The sequence below is a fragment of the Magnolia sinica genome, chromosome 12, assembly GCF_029962835.1.
Source record: "Magnolia sinica isolate HGM2019 chromosome 12, MsV1, whole genome shotgun sequence".
In the NCBI taxonomy this organism is placed as follows: Eukaryota; Viridiplantae; Streptophyta; class Magnoliopsida; order Magnoliales; family Magnoliaceae; genus Magnolia; species Magnolia sinica.
The window spans coordinates 14,633,731-14,655,198 of record NC_080584.1 but is presented as its reverse complement, the minus strand read 5'-3'; the positions used below and the strand labels follow the sequence as shown (position 1 = coordinate 14,655,198).

The 21,468-nt window shown below is 42.9% G+C and overlaps 2 protein-coding genes and 1 long non-coding RNA gene across 4 annotated transcripts in view; all 3 read left to right on the top strand.

Moving 5' to 3' along the window:
• Window positions 1–11,296, top strand: part of LOC131220972 (uncharacterized) — a 31,619-nt gene extending 20,323 nt beyond the window's left edge. Inside the window, exons 9-10 of one of the 2 annotated variants that reach the window (XM_058216005.1) lie at window positions 7,123–7,436; window positions 10,455–11,296. In XM_058216005.1, the coding sequence (XP_058071988.1) occupies window positions 7,123–7,436; window positions 10,455–10,773 (633 nt within the window). In that variant the 3' untranslated portion in view covers window positions 10,774–11,296. The remainder of the gene's footprint in view (window positions 1–7,122; window positions 7,437–10,454) is intronic. The other variant, XM_058216006.1, reaches the window with a different exon arrangement.
• Window positions 11,297–15,618: 4,322 nt separating this feature from the next.
• LOC131220971 (ATP synthase subunit b', chloroplastic) lies at window positions 15,619–16,510 on the top strand. Its single transcript, XM_058216004.1, has one exon. The coding sequence runs from the start codon at window positions 15,706–15,708 to the stop codon at window positions 16,354–16,356; it is 651 nt and encodes a 216-aa protein (XP_058071987.1). The 5' UTR covers window positions 15,619–15,705; the 3' UTR covers window positions 16,357–16,510.
• Window positions 16,511–19,307: 2,797 nt separating this feature from the next.
• On the top strand, window positions 19,308–19,894 carry LOC131220970 (uncharacterized). The gene is made up of 2 exons (XR_009158928.1): window positions 19,308–19,453; window positions 19,580–19,894. It is a non-coding gene; the product is annotated as an uncharacterized LOC131220970 (long non-coding RNA).
• The last annotated feature ends 1,574 nt before the right edge of the window (window positions 19,895–21,468 follow it).

The window sequence follows — 21,468 nt, the reverse complement described above, 5'->3', positions numbered from 1 at the left end:
GATCAGAAGGGAAGTCTTGAAATAATGTGAGATGGCCCAGGTCAGATGATTGTCCGGTTGGGAAGGTGTAGTAGTGTGGGGAACGGGGGGTAGAAGGACGGGATTGGTATTCAGAGTAGCAAGAGTCGAACGTCTCTTGCCCCAAGAAGTCGTCTTCGGGTTGGGTGGTAGAATTGGAAATGAGTAGGGGGGAGAGTGTAAGGTTAGGAGTTTTCCAAATGGCTGAGGAAGATTGAGGGCGGATGAAGTTTTCTGAAGGGAAATCGCTAGAGGAAGGGGAGTGGTGGATGATAGGTAAAGTTAAAGGTTGGAGCGAATGAGAGGTTCAAAGGGATCTAAGTCGGTTGAGAGGTAACCACGGAGACCTGGATCCGGATTTGAGTTAGCAACTCCGCTCGGCTCCAGAGAGGCACGAGATGTGATGGCTCGACATGTGTCGAGGCGGGGATCCAGCATCAGAAGGCACGTGTCGAACGAAGCGTGTCGGGGAAGCTGAAAGGGATAGGTCCATCACTTCGCCTGACGATAGCTGTTGACCTGGCCGGTCCATAGACCGACGTAGGATATTATCTCTTGGATAATCCGTCTTACGCTCGGTCCTTGAAACGTGTACCGTCATCTGGGAACCAAGCGTCGAGAAGCTGGGGCCACGTGTTTGAATACGCGGCACACGATGTACTGCGACTTCAGAGGTGGGCGGCCAGAGCGACCCGATCTCACCACGTGTTTCGCGAACGGCGCTGATGCGAGCTCCATTTTCAACAGACGTAGAGGGAGTGTCAGTCGGCAGCGAGGGTATACCGCTGGAGCATGAAAATTGTACATGCGTAGTAGACGGCAGTGGTGGAGCTTCCATTGGCGCCTGAGAGGGGCATTCCCTGATGCGCCAGAGATCACCCCATCGGGGATACATTTCGTCTAAAGGTTCTCTGATTTTCGGAAAATCGAGACGACAATCGTTTACGACAACTCGAATGGATGTAGGAGGGGAATCCTCCTTCCTTCTTACCTTGACTCTAATAATGCCTATCTCTTCTCCAAGCTTGGTCTTTGAATCAAGTTCCAGATATGACCTGAGATAAGCTGCCACCGATATGAAGAACTCATCAAATCAGAGTTCCATCAGAATACCCCAAACTTGGAACCAGGCATTCTCCATTTGGAAAATGGAAAAATCCTCCCATTTCATCACCTTTGCTACAGGGTATCCAGAATGCAGATGTCCTGCCATGAGCAGCATCTCCGGGTTGATTCCTGGGCAGACCTTCACCCATAGCTCGTTGTAACCCAGCGGCTTTATCTTATAATTTCCGGCTGTGAAGGCCGTGGTTTCAGATATCTAGTCAATCACCTGGGAGATGGAAGCACCCTTTTTGCATAAAATAACTATCGTGTCCTTTAGATCTTCGTTGGCCCTTTTAAAGCATTCCATACTAACACGGATTGAGCCGTCTTCGTCTGTGGAGATGGGGGCTTGGCTCGGAGTAGGATCGGTAAGAGGCTTGGGTTTAGGGATGGGGTCGGGGTTTGGGGGAATGTAGGGTTGAGGAGGGGTCTGGTGTAGGAGGACCTCCCTGAAGGAAGGAGCGGGGGGGGGGGGCGGGCTTTGGGTCGATATTCCATTGAAGGAGCGAGAGGAGGTTTCTGAGGGGCTGATATTTTCGGGCCAAATCTCGCCCTCTGAACTAGCAGAGGGCGGTCGGTGAACTTCACACCATGCAGCATTTGGACAGCTCTCGCCAGTTCCTCCTTCGAGGACATACTCACCAACGCAAAGCCTCTAAGCGTTTTGTATTGGTGGTCTCTGGGCATGACCACGTCCATGACCGCGCCTGCTCGGCCGAAGACTCTCGAAATGTTAATTGGGTACCACCCTTCCGGAAATCCCTTCACGAAGAGGGTAGGATATGAGTGTCGATTCTTAGCAGTGGATGATGAGGAGGTTCGCTTGCGCCGCGTAACAGTCTGCCATTCACTGGCATCGTACCTATCTTCTTCATCGACCTGTTGTGATACCGGTGATCGAGATTGACCTCCCTTGGAAATATTCTCGATATTTGACGGACCAGGACGTCTCGAGTCTTTCGACTCGACCGTAGACGTGTCCCCCCAGCGAGGAGGAAGAGGTGATTGGCGCGTCCTTGTCTTATTCTTCACTATCCGTTTTCCTTTGTCCTTCTCTCCATGCCTATAGTCACGATCGTCCATCACTTCCCAATCCGATTTCCAGTCTCTCATCGTCGGTAGTCTCTCCCAATCCGATTTCCAGTCTCTCATTGTTGTTGGTAGTCTCTCATCGTCGGTAGTCCCTCATTGTCGGTAGTCGCTCTACAGGGCCTCCAGAATGCAGAAATCTTATTGATGGGAGAAAGAGTTCTTACGATTGACAACCTTCAAAAGAGATCATTGCTCTCACAATCCGATATATATATATATATATAATGTAGTATTTGAAAAATATCTTGTAATGTGAGTTACGTAGCGTGTAACATAGTCCATGTAGTGTTTAGTGTATGCAAATTAGCATATGGCATAGGCTACATTTGACTAAAGCTATCTTTATAAGCTTAAGGCTAAGCTACGCTACATGGCGAAGCTATTTAAAACACTGATTTACATTAAATAAATGATGCCTTGGATTGCTAGTGAAGCTATTAGGTTTCTGAGAAGGTTGCATATAGTATCAGAGTTTTGCATTGCTCAATGCACTTCTCCACATGAAGCTCTATGTGGTTGCCTAGTTCATGTTTTGGGACAACTGTGCTGTGCATCTGGTGTGCCTAGTGGCCCAAAGATCACTCACTTTTGCACATCCTACAAGTAACAAGCGGAAGTTTTTTTGAGAATTAACGCAGAGGATTATATTGATAAAAAGGGAAAGAAAATACAAGAAAGGGAGAAAAACACAGCTCTGCTGAGATAGCAGAACTGCTACGCAGCTAGAAAATCAAAATTACAATCTATTGCCTTAATCGAGTAAGTAGTCCATTCGACCAGAAATTGGATCACCCTAAACGTAGTGGACTCCATCGAGTTGGCTTTGTCGTTGAAGCATCGATCATTCCTTTCGACCCAAACAGCCCACCAAACCGCAAGAAGGGCCATTCGCCATAGAGGAGTCCGGTGTTTCCCGCATTTAACCCCATGCCAGAAAGAAAGGAGATTGTTAGTTGAACTCGGAAAACAGCAGAGCACGTTGAAGCAGTGGAGAAAAACCGACCAAAGCTTGTCTGTGAAAGGACAGTGAATGAAAAGATGATTGACCGTCTCTTCATTGGCCATGCAACAGATGCATATATTGGTAATTTTCATTCCCCGCTTCCGCAAATTATCAACAGTGAGAACCCTCTGATTTCCCACAAACCAACTGAAGACTGCGATTTTGGGAGGGACCGAATATTTCCAGTCATGATATCGCAATAGACTAGCAGGAGGAGCAATTTTTTCAAGCAAGAATCCATAGAGGGATTTAACAAAAAATCTGCCCTGTTTATCTAGACGCCAGGACAGACTGTCAGGCACATTGCGATTAAGCGATAGGCTGTAGATGCGATTGAGGAGGATAGCGTATTCTTCTGTCTCCCATTCCTTAAGGTTCCTTCTGCATTCGATGTTCCAAACGAGATTTCCTCCAACTGATGATAAGCAGTCAGCAACCTTGCAGTGGGGGAATTCGGTGATGCGAAATATGTTTGGGAAGGCTGTGTTGAGCGTGTCATTCCCCGACTAGGGGTCCAACCAAAACCGAGTTCGGGATCCATTACCTGTCACCATGGATATACCGCTGAGAACTTCCAACTTGGTAGAAAGGATGTCCCTCCATATAACAGACATCATGTGGTTATAGCTGCTATTGGTCCACCAACCCCCTTGGACCTGCCGTATTTACTCTTTATCAGCTCGTTCCATAAGGCCCCATCTTCGTTCCCGAGTCTCCACAGCCACTTCCCAAGAAGAGCGCGATTCATAAGCTTTAGATCCTTGATACCTGCCCCACTGTCTTGCGTCGGACAAAAGACAACCTCCCAATTGACAAGATTAAATTTCTCCTTATCTGTCTTTCCTTGCTAGAGAAAATCTCTTCTTAGCATTTCCAAAACATTAACAACTGACGCCAGACACTTAAACATCGACATGTAGTAGATCGGAAGGTTTAACAGCGCTGAGTTTATAAGAGTTAACCGACCTCCCAAAGATAAATACCTGCTCTTCCAGTTTGCTAGATAGGACCTGACTCTGTCAATGATCTTATCCCAAGATTTCTTAGGAGGCTTCCCGACACACAAAGGAAGGCCCACGAAAGATGTAGGGAGGGAATCTACCGCGCAACAAAAGAAATCAGCGTGCTCCTTTAGTTCTGCTTCGTCCATATTCACCCCCAACATAGTGGACTTGTACATATTTACTCGGAGGCCTGAAACGTCTTCAAAGCAGCGTATAATAGTGCGTAAATTGCTGACTTTCACTTGCTCAGCATCGCTGAAGAGAAGGATATCGTCGGCGAATTGAATATGGGATATTGGAGCGGACATCCCTTGCACTTTAAAGCCTCTGATAAGGCCTACTTCCTGGCCCCTACAAAGCATGCGGGACAGGGCCTCACCCACAATCAAGAACAGAAAGGGAGAGAGCGGGTCGCCTTGGCGAAGGCCCTTGGAGCTAGAGAAAAACCCTTTCGGAGAACCATTGATGAGAACGGAGAAGACAGCCGAGCCCATGCATTCTCTGATCCATTTGCACCACCTCCCACCGAAGCCCATTCTGTGATGCATATACATGAGGAATTCCCATTCGACATGGTCGTACGCCTTTTGAATATCTAATTTGCATATGAGGCCCTTGCTTTTGGATATGAATCTGGAATGAAGGAAGACATTAGTGATGAGGGTGCAATCAGTGATCTGACGACCGGGAATGAAGGCACTTTGATGATGAGAGATAACCGAGCCAATGACCCCGACCAGACGGGAGGCCAGAACCTTTGCTAGTATCTTGTATGGGCCCCCAATTAGACTTATCGGTCTGAACTCAGACAACAAATTGGCTCCTTGGCATTGGGTAATGAGGGCAATGAAAGAGGCCCCCATCCCTCTGGACAGTCTGCATCTAGTGTAGAACTCAAAAAAGAAGTCCATTACGTCTCCTTTGATAAGCTTCCAGAAGCGTTGGAAGAACGCAATTGGGAAGCCATCGGGACTTGGGGCCCTGTCCCCTTCCAGATCATCAATGACCTTCTTCACCTCAATGATAGTGAAGGGAGCTTCCAGAATAGCTACTTCTTCTTCAGAAATTCTGTTGAATTGAAGGTCATTGAGGGTGGGTCTGTTCTACCCTTCTTTCCTCAAGAGATCCTTGTAGAATCGAACAACTTCTTCGGATATGCGGTCCATGTCGTTTGTACTAGTTCCCTCTATCATTAGACTAGTTATCGCGTTCGTTCTAAGATCTTTCACTAGCCATACGATGAAAAAACTTGGTGTTTTTATCGCCTTCGCGGATCCACTCACACCTGGATTTCTGATGCCAAGAAGTTTCTTCCTCCTTTAGTTTAGCAGCAAGGGATTGAATCAGCTGAATCCTCCTAAGGAAGGATTGGGGAGGATTCTGACCTGCCTCGACTTCCCGATCAATCTGCTTTAGCTTAGCAATGATGCCCACGAGCTCGGCTTCTCTTTTTCTCGCCTCTGCCTCCTTCCAATCCTTCAATTTGCATTTCAACATACGCAGCTTGCTGCAAAGCTTGAACCCGGCGAAACCAGAACTCGAGAATCCTACCCACCAATCTTCAATCATTTGGTGAAAACCTTCTGTCTGAAGCCAGGCAATGTCAAATTTGAAAGGCTTGGGGCCCCAATTTCGATCGTCAACTGCCAGCAGGATCGGGGTGTGGTCGGACGTGGTTCTGGGAAGAGTTGATCGCGCAACTTGGGGGAAGTGGTCTAGCCACTCGGGCAATATCAAGAAATGGTCAATCCTGGTTAAAATGGGACTCGCCCTGTCATTAGTCCAGGTAAATTTGCTTCCCAACAAAGGGAGATCGACCAAAGCTTCATCTTCTATCCACTGAGAGAATCGGCGCATGCCCACCATGACTCTGCCACCCATAGATTTTTCTTTGGCCCTTCGAGTGATGTTGAAATCGCCCCCGATGCACCAAGGACCATCGAACTTCTCTCTGGCTGAGTGCAGTTCCTTCCAACAAGCCTCCCGTAGAGATTCCTGGTTAGGACCATAAACAGAAGAGATTAGGCATGTAAAATCAGAAGAAGTGTCTTTCAGAATAACTGAGAGAGAAAAAGATCCGCTCCAGCTGTTGATTAGATTCCAGGAAGAGGTCTTCCTCGCCACCAAGATCCCTCCTGAGGAACCGTCAGCGTCCCGGGTAACCCATTGCACCTTGGATTGGTTCCAAATAGATCCCAGCAATCTGATGCTGAAGTGCTGGACCTTGGTTTCTTGAAAGCATATCATGTCTGCTTTGCTTCTACTGCTGATGTCCTTTATAAGTCTCTATTTATGTCTGGACCCCACTCCTCTAATGTTCCAGGATAAGGTTTTCATTTGGGAACCGAGCTACCCCTACAGGAACAAGCGGAAGTTGAATGTGCATTGCTGGCAGTGTCTTTAAACCGTCCATCGTTATCATAACTGGCCCCTACAGGAAGAATTCGCCGTCTTGATTTTTGGGCAAGATGATTTACATTGTGAGGTCCAGTTGATTCACAGCTTGGATGACCTATGCCTGTGCCAGGTCCGCCTGGATGGCCACACGTTGACAGGTGGGCATGGGCTTGGCAAAATTCAGTTTCGTCTAAATCACTTTTGAGCAGATTTCAGTAAAAGGGTAATCCTATGATGCATTTTCATGGAGGCATTCAAGTGTATTATTACATGAATTTGGTCTAAGCAGTCAGGTGAGCAGATGTATCTGTATTATTCTTTAATGTTCCATTAACTAATTGACATAATTTCAGCTTCAATCTGCATATGGCTTTTCTATAAGCTCTGATTAAGACAATTTTGAAGTGCGATGTGCTAGCCCTGACTTGATTAAGAAAGCTAAAATGAATTTTGTATTTTGACCTTATCAATTACTGTTGGCTTTCATTGTTAAATTTACAGTTGAGAGCATCTGAAGAACAAGTGATGGCTCTAAGTAAAGAGAGAGAACAGCTGTTGAAGCAAAGAGATTCTGCCTTTCAAGAAGCACACATGTGGCGTTCTGAGCTTGCAAAAGCTCGAGAACGTGTGGTAATATTGGAAGGAGCTGTTGTTAGAGCTGAAGAGAGGGCCAGGGTCTCGGAGGCAGCTGCTGAAGCTAAGCTAAAGGATGCTGCGGAGAAAGAATCAACTGCTGCAAAAGAGAAGGGAGAGCTTCTAGCATATGTGAATATGCTGCAAACACAAGTTCAAAGGTTACCTTTTGACCCCTCTAGGTAGATTTACTCTTGGAATGATTTGATTTGTATGTTCAATTTTTGTTGTCCACCTTCGACCACCCATATTTTTCCATAGTTAGACGGCATTAACATACTTCATGTGCTCATTGATTATCTCAATCATCATGCTATGATTACAAGTATGGGAACAATGGTAATGTAGAGAAGATGCCAATGGTCCACATTCCTGTTGAGGTCTACATGCCAGTTGAGGGGGAAGATAGTAGGGTGTGGAGAAGAAGCCCTAGTCAATGATTCTCATCTATTATCTTTCTCTAATGCCACATCAGCTAGTAGGAAGTGTTGTCCATATGCATTGGTGTGGCAAAAACATGTGCCTCCTGGAGTGGAAGCTTTTACATGAACTTCCATGGTCAAGAAAATTATTCTTTTTCTTCTTTGATAGAATTGTCTATCAAGGAAAGAAAATAACACAGAAGGATAACAGAGGCTAGCTATCCATCAAGATAATGGATAGCAATGGCCAATTACAAGAGATAGCCTTGAGATGCCACTTCTTTGAGCTAGGGATCAACCATGCAGTTTGCCTCCCTAGTCCCCTGCAAAAACAGTTTACCCCACATGAGCCTTATCAATAATTTTGTTTACAGCAAAACTTTCTTTTCCATGGGGCACTACAAGAGGATGAAACCCAAGAAATAACACTTCCCGAAACTCCTCATGCCAAAAGACCACCAGAAAATGAGTTAATAAGCTTTATGCCTGTGAGCATAGCTTCCAATTCTGTTCTATTTGAACCACCCAAACCAATCTATCTGGAAAGGCCATCCGAACCACTCTATGGTTGTGAAAAATCTTAACTCTAGATAATCACCGACACAGGTAGCACATGCTTCCCTCCTTTTTTTTTGTGTGTGTGTGTGTGTGTGCGTGCGCGCGCGCGCAAATCAGAGGTAAGTGATCTCCATCTTTTCATTCATTATTGTGAAGCAAGGAAAATTTCTGGTTACATTCTCCATCAATTTGGAATTTCTTAGTATAGTTGCACGGAGCGTGAAGAGGAGTGGCAAACAATTCAGGAGCATGGGCAAGGAAATGTTATTTTCAAAATGTTACCAAATGGCTAGGAAGCAAGAGCAGGAGTGCAAGCATGATTCAAAGTGGGAGTGGCATCTAGTTAAAAGTACCCTACAAATAAGTTCCTGATATCTCTTGGGGGAGTTTTAATACGTTGGGAGGAAGCTCTTTGAAAGAAAGAGGGAGATTGTCATGGAGGATTCAGGAGCAAAGCAGGGAAGTGAAAGTGTTATAGTTGCACGAAGCGTGAAGCAAAGCGGCGAGATTTTGGAGCAGGAGCAAGGAAGCGTTTGTATCAAAATGTTATCAAGTATAAATGGTTAGGAAGCAGGAACAGGAGTCTGAGTCCGAAGCTTGATTTGAAACGGGAGCGGCAGCTAGTTAGAAGGATCCTACCACTAAGTTTGTAAGATCTCTTAGGGAGTTAGTGAAGTGTTTGTGTTGGGAGGCCCTTCTGGAGAAAAGAGGGAGATTGTCATGGGGGATGTTTCCTCTTGCTTTATTTTAGGAGATTTTGAAGGAGGAACAATCACATTCTCAACAATGTTTCATCCCCTCCCCAGGGAAATATAGAAATAGTTAAAAGGCAGTATCATGAAATGGCTATTCTCACATTCGAATTCCAGTGGGGTTTTGGGATCACATCTTTTTGTGATTAATAGTGAAGGAGCTTTATTCTCTTCAGAACTGAAGTGTAAATCTCCTCATAGAGGGTTTTGGAAGCTCCTCTCTGATGAGCCGTCTCTTGGAAATCTGCGTCTGGTAGTGGAGTACTGATTGGAGATGCAAATGCATGGTTCGGGCATTGGTTTTGGGTCCGCACTTGTAGAGGAAATATTTCGAAAGCGGATGCTTCAGCTCTCAGAAAATGGGACTTTTCTTCAACTTGTCTGGGCCTTTGGTTGTTGAAGGGGACTCGGTTGTTCTCTTGGGCCTGTATAAACTTCTTCTATCCTTGGAATTTGCCAAGTCTCTGTTTGGGTTGGGGTCCCACAAAATTGGGATAATCTTAAGAAATAAAATTTTATTATACCAAATAGATGCATTTTGTTTAAAACGGATGAGGAACCTGTTGATCACCTGTTCATTCCTTGCATGGTGGCAAGACAAATTTGCGCTTTTTTCCTAGTGAGATTCGGGTTGAATTGGACTTGAATGGCATCAATTGGAGAGTTATAGTCAGAATGGCACCATGGGCCTTTTAGGGGATGCAAGAACAATATTTGGAATATGGTGTTCTTTGGAATCCTTCAGGGAATTTGGAAGGAATAGCTGGGTTTTTGACAATAAAGCTACCGTGGTTGAATTGTTGAAAAGAAGAATAGAGTATATAATCGTCAGTTGGGCTCCTTAGGGCCAGAGTTCTGCAGTTATTGTATTGCAGATCTTTTAAGGTGTTTAGAGTGGGAATTTTGTTGCCCCAAGTTAACTGGTGTTTTGCCGATTGGGCCTTTTTTATTTTTCACCTTTTCAGTAGTGTTGGCTTGCAGGGATAGTGATGAGAGGGTCGATTCCTGTTCTGCCTTTCACATCTCCTTTGTAGGTCTTTATTTATTTATTTATTTTAAGGTCATCTTCGGAAAGTAAAAAATAAACTGTATGTGTGGCATTGCACACAGCCATCCAGAGCATCCAATTCATGGTCCCATTTGTGGCTTAGCGAAGAGTCAAAACCGATGGGATTATCTGACATCTGATTTTGCCAGTTGATTCTAGACAGCTTACCTTTATTTTAAACCATTAATCTGATAGCTGCCCATTGGATGGCAAGGATTGCTCGATCACTTTGATTTTCTGGTTGTGCTCCATCCACAATGGCATGCACAATTTGGATGGTCAGGATTGATGTCCGTGTATGCCACATGTACATTGAACGAGACTTACCATTTTCTTACAATTCCAAGTAACCGGCTTCAACTTTGTCCTTCCTGCTTAGCTCTGGACGCACTTAACCTTTTATGATTTTATCGTCTGCAGACAGCAGAGCAGTGGAAAACAGGTTTTCGAAGAGAAAACTGAGTCATGCTCGGGTGCCAATACTACCCTCCCATTGACAAAGCACGTGGACTCGTCGGAGGACGATGTGGACAAAGCTTGTTTGAGCATTTCAAGATCAAGATCAGTCCCGGAATCTGGGATCGCTGACAATGAATGGAGTGATGTTCAAACGACAGATGCAAGGATAGCTGATGTAAAGGAGATCTCCCCAGAAGGAGAGGGAAGCAGCTTAGATATTCCTGTGGTTAGTGTACCGGTTGACAGCTGTGATGATGTGGGGAGCTCTCCTCAACCCTGAAATGCTTGTTCTAGAGCCTTGCGGAAACTGTAAGTTAGGGAGAATGATACTTGCACACTGACTCATTGCATGAGTTCCCATGAGAATACATTGCGGATGTGTACAAGATCTGGTCGATGGCCCCTCTGGTGATCTCCATCAAACATGGGTCATGGCCCTAAAGTCAAGCCTCTTTGATGAAACGGCTTGATCAAAATGGGCCCAAATGGAAAGTGACCTTCTATTTTTTATTCCTGAAATCATGTACAGGTTGCCCTAGTTTCGTGATTTATGGGCAGCGCTTATATACAGTGTGGATCATTTGGATGAATTTCTCCTGGTCATGTGCTCATCTGCCAATGTGTCCCCATGGGAACTCGTGTCGGTAAGTCTCTGTTCGAATAGCATTTCTCCATTGCTATGTGGTCCATTCTAGAGTTCTTTGATGATAAATATCAAAGTTTTTTCGTACCATAATCAATCTTGTTATTTATGATGCCAAATAATAGCTTTACAGGAAAATACAAATGCCCAAGTTTGAGGATTTTCTGGCCTTTGTTTTTGTTTTTCTTTTTTTGGTAGAATTATATGATGCTAATAATGGGTCGGGATGGTCTAGGGGAATTCGAAATCCAATCCCTACAATCATTGGGCCTCGATTTCAGCCACGGACCTGATCCATTAGTGCATGGCCTGGGTCTGGATTGGGTCTAGGCTAGTGGGTCTAGATCCGACCCATTTATTTATGGGTAGTGGATTAGGTGTGGCCCTTACCGCGGGGTCCACCTTGATGCATGTTTTCTACATCTATGCTGCCCATCTATTTTTCCAGATTAATTTAGGGCATGAGCCCAAAAAATGAAGCAGATCCAAGTTTCAGGTGGACCATACCATAGGAAACAGTGGTGATTGACCATTAAAAAGTTATAATGGGCCACAAAAGTTTTGGATCAAGCTAATATTTGTTTTTTTTCCCTTCATCCAAGTTTGTGTGACCTTATCAACTGGTTGGATGGCAAATAAACATTACAGAAACTTTATGATAGGCCCTAAGAAGTTTTTAACGGTGGAGCGTTCAATCACCATTATTTCCTATAGTGTGGTCCACCTGAGATTTTTATCTGCTTCATTTTGGGCTCATTCCGTAAAATGATATGGTAAAACGGATGGATGCTGTTCCGGGTCTTAAAGACTTTAATTTCTTGTTTCTTGGCTTGTAGCCTTGGCCCTGCTATCTCAGCACGCCTTTTGGTCCTCTTTGCTTTCCATTAATATATTCTAGTTGCTTGAAAAAAAAAACAAAAAAACGGATGGATGCCATGGATGTAGCATACATACATCAAGATGGGCCGCACCTAATCTGCTCCCTTGTCCATGAGCTGGGATTGGGTAGTGCCCCACCAGTACCTAGCTAGAGATGGATGGTCTTGTAGGGGCTATATGGGGCCCACCATGATCTATGTGGTTTTATCCATGCAGTCCATTTATTTTGAAAAAAAATAAAAAACATTTTCGGTGATGAGCCCAAAAATGAGGCAGATCGAATGCTCAGGTTCTAGGACTGCACCACAAGAAACAGTGGGGATTAAATTCCTACAGCTGAAAACCTCTTGGGGGCCACTGACCACGGAAGTTTTCGGTCAAGCTGATATTTATGTTTTCCTTTCATCCAGATATATATGTGACCTTATGAACAGGTTGGATGTCAAATAAACATCACGGTGGTCCCCGGGGAGGTTTCAATGGTGGGGTCATTGTCTCCACTGCTTCCTGTAGTGTGGTCCACTCAACCCTTCGATCTTACTCCTTTTTGGGCTCATGCCCTAAAATGATCTTTCAAAGTGGATGGACGGCTTGGATAAAACACATCCCGGTGGGCCCCACAGAGCCCTTCCGTCCGTCTCTAATATTTAATTTCCTCCCTACTACCTAACGAGGAGAAATGCACCAGTGTTCTCAGATCACTATTGAGTGCTCCTTGATGCATATGTTAAGTTTGGCAGTTTAATCAATTGATCTGAACCGTTCATTAAGTCCAGAACACATTTCACGGCCAACCATGCAAACATCACTGATCGGATGAACTAATCCATCCTTGTCTTGGTCTTATTTTTTATAGCCATCCTTTTTTTTTTCCAAGCAATTGATGGGATGTTACAATTGCCTAACAAAAGAAACTCTTTATAGTCGTAAGCAATCCAATGCAACTAAGAGCACCGTTACTTATGATGCTTTGAGAGCTCTGGAGCATTTCTCTTTAGCATGTAGTTTATGTTGAGTGGAGGTTTTTTTTTTTTTGTTAGCTTGTCAGTACACAACACTGTCAGTTGACACTACACTGTTTGCCACCCCCACTAGGTATGGATACCAAGACCTCAGTGTTGAAACGAGGTATCTTTCACTCAGTCCACCACTTGAAGTATGGATCAGGGTGTTATGTTGAGTGGAGTTATTTGATACTCTGGTTACCTATGACGCTTGATGTGCAGGCTGTCAGAAATTATACATGCGCATATATATTAACTTGAATTATGCAGGTGGCCACTTGTGTGTTGAAGTAGAACTGTTGGATATTTCACTTTTAAACGTCCGATCAATGTCCACCTTTGTGGTCCGTCGATCAACGAAGTGTAATCCTTGGTTCAGAATACAGCTAAACTGGGACGCATAATTTGTTTCCCGTTAGTTAAAAGTATGGTGCAATTTTTTATTTCTAGTGTTCGAGCTATCACAAACAAATGGTTATAGTAGGTTCGAGCCCAATACATCGATCCTTTACCTGTGCGCGCAGAACAGTGAATTCACTAATATCATTTTCTAATCTTGGTAAATCTTAATCTTCTGCATGATCAGGGTGGGCATTGAGATCATCGGGATTGAATAAGATTTAGAATTTGAGTCAAACTATGTATGCTTCGCTTAACCATAATTCCATCAGTCCCTAATCTCGATTGGAGAATTGATTGAATTTCATACTTCGATGTATTTAATTTTCTATTTGTTAGCATAGTCTATATATCTAGCACAACAACTCGGTTGGTTGGGTTGGATTGAGGGTCAACCCATGCTTGATCCGACCTAAGTAATTGAGAATGTTGATAGATTATAGGCAAACCGCTTTTAGGATGCGATGAGCCTAAATGTGGTTCTGCATTGAACAAATATGAAGAACCACGAATGATATTTTGTATACACAAATTTGTGTAGTAGAAAAACAAAAGAAAAATCCCAAATTTAGAAAGAAGATTATAAAATTTACACCACTGCTTTGGTCTGTTTCTTAAGGTCTTTTGGCTAAGATTCGTATGAACCTTACTGATAGATCAGAGTACACAGTTGCTCTTTTTATTGGGTTGTAAGTGAGAATGGGTTCGAATGTTGTCCAATGAACCACTCATGCAATGTTTATGTTGGCCATGGTTGTTTCTCACCAACGGCCATATAATAGTCATATTGAGTTATATGACTTTTGGGCAAGCCATATGCAGCAATTTCTGCATTGTCTAGATTAATGTTACATGAGCAGTTATACTTCTTTTCACTACTAGTTTCCAGTCTTTATAAAAATCACAGTAGTCTCATTCAAACCACTCGCTCACGCTAGCCATCTGACCCATATTTCATGTCGCACCGGTTCACATAAGTTTGCGAAGGAGTGATCTATTTGTGACACAATGCATATATGTGAAGTGCGCCATTAGTGCCTCTACAGCCACACTGCCTCACATGCATACACCCTCTCACCAAGCCCGAGCATGAGATTGTGCCCGTGCACAAGTGAGTCCTGGTATTCCATGGATCAACCAAGCAAATAATAAGGTAATCGACACCCTATATGGAACTATTCCTAACAACGCTAAAAATGCAATAATTTTTCAAACAAAATCTTTGATTTTATATATATATATATAAAAAATATTTTAAAATAGTTTTAATCAATGTTTTTCACAACATGTGCATTGAGAACTCCTTAGGACCTGTTTGGTGGGACAGATCCCATGGGAGTAGGAGGGATGGGATTTTAAGGTAATGATGGTGGTGTCAGTGGATTGGTTTAAGATCCATGGAATTGTTATATCCCCGGACAGGCTCACCGTGTCTGTTTGGCACGCCCGGCATATCCCGAGATTTTACCTTCCAATCCGTCCAACAAAACACGCCCTAGGCACGATTGAACGGGATTAGGAGGGTTGGGATCAATTTTAAAGTAATCGATGGTGATGTCAGTGGATTAGTTTAAGATCCACGGGTTTTCTATATCTTGGGACAAGTTCACTGGGTATGTTTGGCTCGCTTGGCGTATCCCAGAATTTTACCATCCGATCCCTCCCTGATCCCTCTTAATCCGCCCGGCCAACAACAGGCCTTTGACAGAGTATGAGCATCGCATCGCTGCTCAAGAGTAAACGCCTAAGTTCATTTTTGCCAACTTCGCGATGAAGCTTCTAAGGCCTGTTGTTGACCACTGGAGCCCACATGTTGAGTGTTCATCTAATCAGAGCCATCCACAATGTGGAATCCGTACTATGAAGGCCACCCTTACAAACTTATACCGAAAAGATGATCGTTACCACCACTATCTATGGATGAATTCCGAACAAGGAAAATAAAAATTTCAATGGCTCCTAGTCAAATCCAAAATTCAAAGATTAAAATCACTTCTGAACTGTGAAAATATAGTATAATATCTTAATTTATAGTAGTAAAAATAATATGAACGGTTCAGATCATCAGAACATCTTATGTTGTGGGCCCCAGTGGCTGGAGATACACACGCTCGATCTAATCTCGCGATGGATGCAAAACGAAAGCATGTGTGGCAGAGGATAGAAACCGATAACGAGAAACGGATTTTGATTTCTATTGCTCTGTTTTTCCCTCTCTTTATCTCTCTTCCTTTTCACAAAACCCCAATCGCAGGAGAGCGAGAGAGAGAGAGAGAGAGAGAGAGAGATGGCGAATTCGATGGCGATGGCATCTTCCTTCTCCAAAACCCTAGTTCCCACGATGGGCGTGGGCCCGACCAAACAGTGCCAATCAGCACCGTTGATTTCAATCCCCACCAAGAAGCCCCTCACCATCCCCTCCGTGAAATCAACTGCCGCGGCGATCGCTACAGCGGCAGGCGGCTTCTTCCTTGCGGCGTCCCCGTCGCTGGCGGCCGAGATCGAGAAAGCTGCTCTCTTCGACTTCAACCTCACCCTCCCGGTCATCATGGCCGAGTTCCTGCTGCTGATGGTGACGCTCGACAAGATCTACTACACGCCGCTCGGCAAGTTCATGGACGAGAGGGATGCTGCGATCCGTGAGAAGCTGAACAGCGTTAAGGACACCTCGGGGGAGGTGAAGCAGCTGGAGGATCAGGCGGCTGCTGTGATGAGGGCTGCAAGGGCTGAGATCTCCGCCGCCCTTAATAAGATGAAGAAAGAGACGTCGCGGGAGCTTGAGCTGAAGCTGGCAGAAGGGAGGAAGAAGGTGGAGGCTGAGCTAGCTGAGGCGCTCAAGAACCTCGAGCGGCAGAAGGAGGATACAATCAAGGCCCTCGATTCCCAGATTGCAGCTCTGAGCGATGGGATCGTCAAGAAGGTCCTACCTATTAATTAATAAATTGTAATTAATTACTTGCATTTTGTAATCATTATTGTCATCCTCAACAGTCTTGGAGCCTCTTGATAGTTGAATTTGTATTATTTTGATGCTTCTTGTTTTTTTTTTTCATTATGGTTGTCATGTAACAAAGAACTTTCCTCATTTCATCTTCTTTCATGTGCTTGTTTTGGAGTTGTTATTTGCAAGCACTGTGACAAATATTGCTGAATTTTTGAAAATCTCATGATATTTTTGCAAAAGATCAATCAGATGGTATTATTGCATTAGTATTGTGAGAATTGGAAATTTCAATTTTTTGCAATTTTATTACAAAATGATGTTGGTATTAAACTGGACTTTTTTTTTTGATCGGCAAAAAGATGTTAGCCTGGAACTTAATTAGAATTCTAAGTAATTCATTACATATATATTTAAAATTTTTAGCACTATTTATTAATTTATAATAAATAATTTTAATTTTTTAGCAAGATTTTTCATATAATATCCTGAGAAAAACCTCAGAATAGGAAAATCTCTGGAACAATTGTCAGTGTGCTTGTAAGCACTGTGGTTTGAATGTTTCATGACCCAGTCCTTTCATCTGATGTGGATCGACCATGCCCCATCATCTCCATTATTGGATGGTCCTAACCCTTTGATTGGTGGGCCTGCCGAAGAATGAAGAAAAAAATGGCAGTCCACAGTTAAAACCCCAAGATTAGATATGATTAGAATCATTGTCGGCACATGCTCCATCCCCAGTTGAACCTGTCAAATTAGCATTCTGGATCAATGGAGTGTCAACAGTATCGACTAAAGGATCCTCAACCCAACAATAGAATGCACAGTATACTCATGTTTTGTCATTGCAAGAGTGGGGCCCGCAGCTCTTTGATACAGATAATCATATAGGCCGCACTAAGAAACTCCTGATTTAACATCCCAGCACCATATCTTGGGCCTTACTTCAGTTGATTGTGTACAGTTGTATTTCTTTTTGACAATCTTATTTATTATTCTCCCATCAAGAAGATCTCTGTGGTGGGATCCATCCACGATCCCTAACCATAGTTAATGAAACTGTTTTATACCACAAAATTGTAAAAAGAAAAAGAAAAATGATGAGGGATAAGTATAGAACAGTGTTTTCCTTTTCTTCAAAATATTGGCAAAAACATGAACTGAATAAAACTCATTTAAAATCATGAAATGTGAAAAAAGATTTTTTTTAAAAAAACAACAACTTCTATATCTACATGGGGAGTTATTGTTTTAAATAGTTAACCCTAAGGGGCTGTTTGGACAGCAAGATTTTCCTGTCATAGGAAAGATACAAATCTTGGGGATGCTCAATTGTGGATTGTTGGCTCTTGGATTGGTCAACATCGTGAACTAGAAGTCACAAATCCTGAAACTCATAAATCTGTTGTTTGGTCGAGAGATTTATAAAGATGAATGCTAAATTGCACCTAGAGAAGGAGAAAAATAAAAAGAATAAACAACAAAGGAAAAAAAAAGGTTCTTGTTGGATGATGTCTGGACACCATTTGGTTAGTGGCCGAATGCTTGTTGTAGACAAAGGGGTGCCGATTGGAGTTTCGGTTGGGATTTTTCAATATGTGATTGTGCAATATCTTTAGTGCTGGTTCCAAAAAGACTCGTATATTTCATCCATTCAGATTCGAAGCCATGTGTGCAGAGTGCTCGGACGGTTATGAGTTAATCACAGGTGATAGCTGTGGAGAATGCTTTTGATGGAACCACCTCCCTTGGAAATGTCTGGTCCTAGCCTCAGATTTTTAATGATGGAATAAGGCAGTTTTCATAAGCATTCTTTTAAAGAAGCCCCCAACCTCCAAAAAACCTGCCCAAATCCAAAAGGAAAGAAAAGCCAATCCTATGGAAATGCATCGGAAAAATATCTGAGCCAACCAAATAATCCAATTTCATGAAGCTCTGAGTCTACAAGGAATCCACTGGGTCCAGAAAGACTAAACATCCTGGCTCTAAAATTAGGAGAAAACTGGTTTCCATACTACCAAAATGGTTAGGTTAAACTGAAATAGGATCCCTGTTTGGGGTGAGGGATTTGGGAATTACATGGATTTCAAAAAGCTGCTGTTTGTTTTTAGTTTGGGATTTGAGAAATCTGTGGATTTGCAAGTGTACACCCGATAAAATGATGGGTTTGGGGTTAGTCCAAATCCGCAAAAAAACATTAAAGACTTTGCAAATCCACAAAGTGAGAGACTTTGCAAATCCACAAAAAAACATTAAAGACTTTCTTAAAAGTAGTAAGAGCTAATTCATTGCAATTAATGCTCTGAAATCTATGGGTATGTAGCTTGATTCCTAACTTGTGGTTTGGGATTTGTTAAATTCAAATCCAATGCCAATTCATGAATTTGACAAGTTCATGGATTTATCAAATTCGTATTCTCATTTCCATGATCCCAAACAAGGCCTTATAAAAGATAATGGTACCCCCCACATTAGACCCAAATGAAATTGTGGAAACCATCCATCCGAGAAAATCCTTGACATATATCTAGGCCCCAGTCTCTGTTGGTCCCAACCATGATTGACCATATCAAGTGCTCACTATCCAGGAGGACAATAGGAATTTAGTCGGGCCCCTATTAGATAAAGAATCGAGGATTCCACCCACTAGATAGGGTCACTCAAAGCCCCCGATCCACACGGATTCCATGCCATTCTTCAGAATAAAAAAAGGAGTGTAGTGGATGCAGATGTGCCTAAGCTCATCCACCATTGCTCTGCTTTGGCCCATACCTTCCACCCATTTGAAAGGGAACCCAATTCTAGGTTTTTTTTTTTTTTAGATCTTCATATTCTTTTCCAGTACTGTATATGTAGAAGAAAGAGTAGAAGAAGTGGAACAGCAGTGTAAGTGGAAGCGGCATGGTGCATCCCTGTATTGGTGGGTCTTCAGATTCTGCCCATCTTACAGCATCCTGCTCTCGGCAGCAGAGGCGATGCTCAAATTGAACTGGGCACAAAAGTGGATGTGGCTCAATTCCGAGTGGTATGATGACAAGGAAGTTTGCATTTGTCAATACTCAGGAGGGCATGACACCAGGAAGATCATGAGGTGAGAGAGTTCCTTTTGTGTGCTTTTTTTAAAAAAAAAAAAATAAAAAAAAAAAATAAATCTTAGTATGCTATTTATTTATTTAGTTCTGCTTGAGTAATGGCTATTATGATGTGCACTTCGTAGAGGTTTTCTGGAGTTCCGACCAGCCCACACCGTGCTGGTGGCAAGCTTGTATGATGGTTGCAAATGTTGGTTTAGTGGCCCATCATGTGGATCACAATCCTGGCCATTAGACTGCTGCACGTTTCTCCCATTGGATTTTGGACCCTTGTTCATATTATTGCTCAACTGTGGATTAACAATCCATTTATACCACAGTGATCCAGTGACTACCATAATCTCATTGCCCCAACTCATGTACAATGCCGCATACCAGATTGGTTGATGTTGTTTTTTCAGTCACTGGGAATTCAATGAAGTGTGCACATCTTAGTAACATTCCTGCTTTTTTTTTTTTCTTTAGATTTATTTTGTGAAGATGTCAACTGCATTAGGGCCTGTTTGGATGGGTTGCAACAGGGGTTTCAAGCCTGCCTTTTGGTTGACTCAATGAAAACAATTGAATTGTTTTTCATCGAGTTAGCATTTTAGCACTTATTTTGTTGAGTGGGATGGTGAAACGGGGTTTGCAAAGTGTGCATCCAAGCGCACATTAAAAACCCTGATTTGGCTCAAAAGGAGGTTTACGCCTTACGCCTCCTTTGGAGGGTGTGTTTAAACAGGCCCATAGGGTCTCTATCCTGATTGCTGTAATGTGGTTAGCTTTTATATTCCCAACAAGGTTAAAAGTATCGTTTGAAACCGGCACATATCGATACAGACTGGTATCATACATGAATGATACAGCTGTCTCGGCTCGTATTGGTTTGAAACAGCCTAATACAGGGCAATATGGAGCAATATGACCCCGAACTAGCGGTGAATGATGCGATGTGCCAAAACTGATTTTTAATCCTTGATTCCCAGAGACCCTTAATTGTACTTTGGGATTTTTTCTTCAGTTTTCATTGTCATGTTGATGTCAGAAAGAAGCATGGAATTCATAAGATTTTGAAGAACTGGGTTCTCTACTTGTTCATGGATTGCTATGTATGGATTCATGGTTACCTGGCGAAGTTCCTTATTTCTTCAGTGAAACATTTTAGACAAATAGATTATTGAGTTAGTTTGGTGTATCATTTATCTACATCATCTTGCAGGGCAGCTACTTTCTTATTTGATTGACCATAACTCTTTCTTCTTACTTGATATGGAATCTGTCTTCACTGCCAAAGTATTTAAGATGTGCATACCCAGTAACTCTTGCCCTCAATTTATTTTTCATTTTTCTTTGATTTTCCTTTTTTTTCGCTGTAAACCATCAAGGACCTTACATCCATGCTGTCCATCCACTTTTGACAGATCATTTTAGGGCATGATCCCTAAAAGGAAGAATATCCAAATCTCAAGTGGACCACACCACGGGAATCGGTGATGATTGAATACCTACCATTACAAACTTCTTGGGGGCCACCGGAACGTTTATTTGCAATCCAACCCGTTGATAAGGTCACAAGGACATGGATGAAGGGACCACACAAATATCATCTTGATCCAATACTTGTGTGGCTCACAAGAAGTTTTTAATGCTCAATCACCATGTTTCCTATAAAAGTTATCCATTACATTAAAATAGTTCTGACTTGTAATATGTTTCAGACCATCTAAATAGTGGGGCACACTTTGTACGGAGCATATCAAGGAATCCTCATCATCCATTTAATGACTATAAAATGGACGGTTAAAGATAAAATAATGAGTACGTAAAAATTCCATTAGCAAATCGGATGGCTATCAACGAATTTGTGATATATATATATATATAAAATTTATTTTTTATGAATGGGTTTCTGAAGCAGGGATGTGGGTATGCTTTCATAATAATAAAAAAGGGAGACGGATTGGCTACTCCCCCTGACACCAGCCTCGTGGCTGGTGTGGGTGCTCTGTGGGCCCCACCATGATGTATGTGT

Bases quoted from the DNA above. Each gene is read 5' to 3' on its own strand.
- LOC131220971 (XM_058216004.1), top strand. From the start codon at position 15,706: ATGGCGAATTCGATGGCGATGGCATCTTCCTTCTCCAAAACCCTAGTT.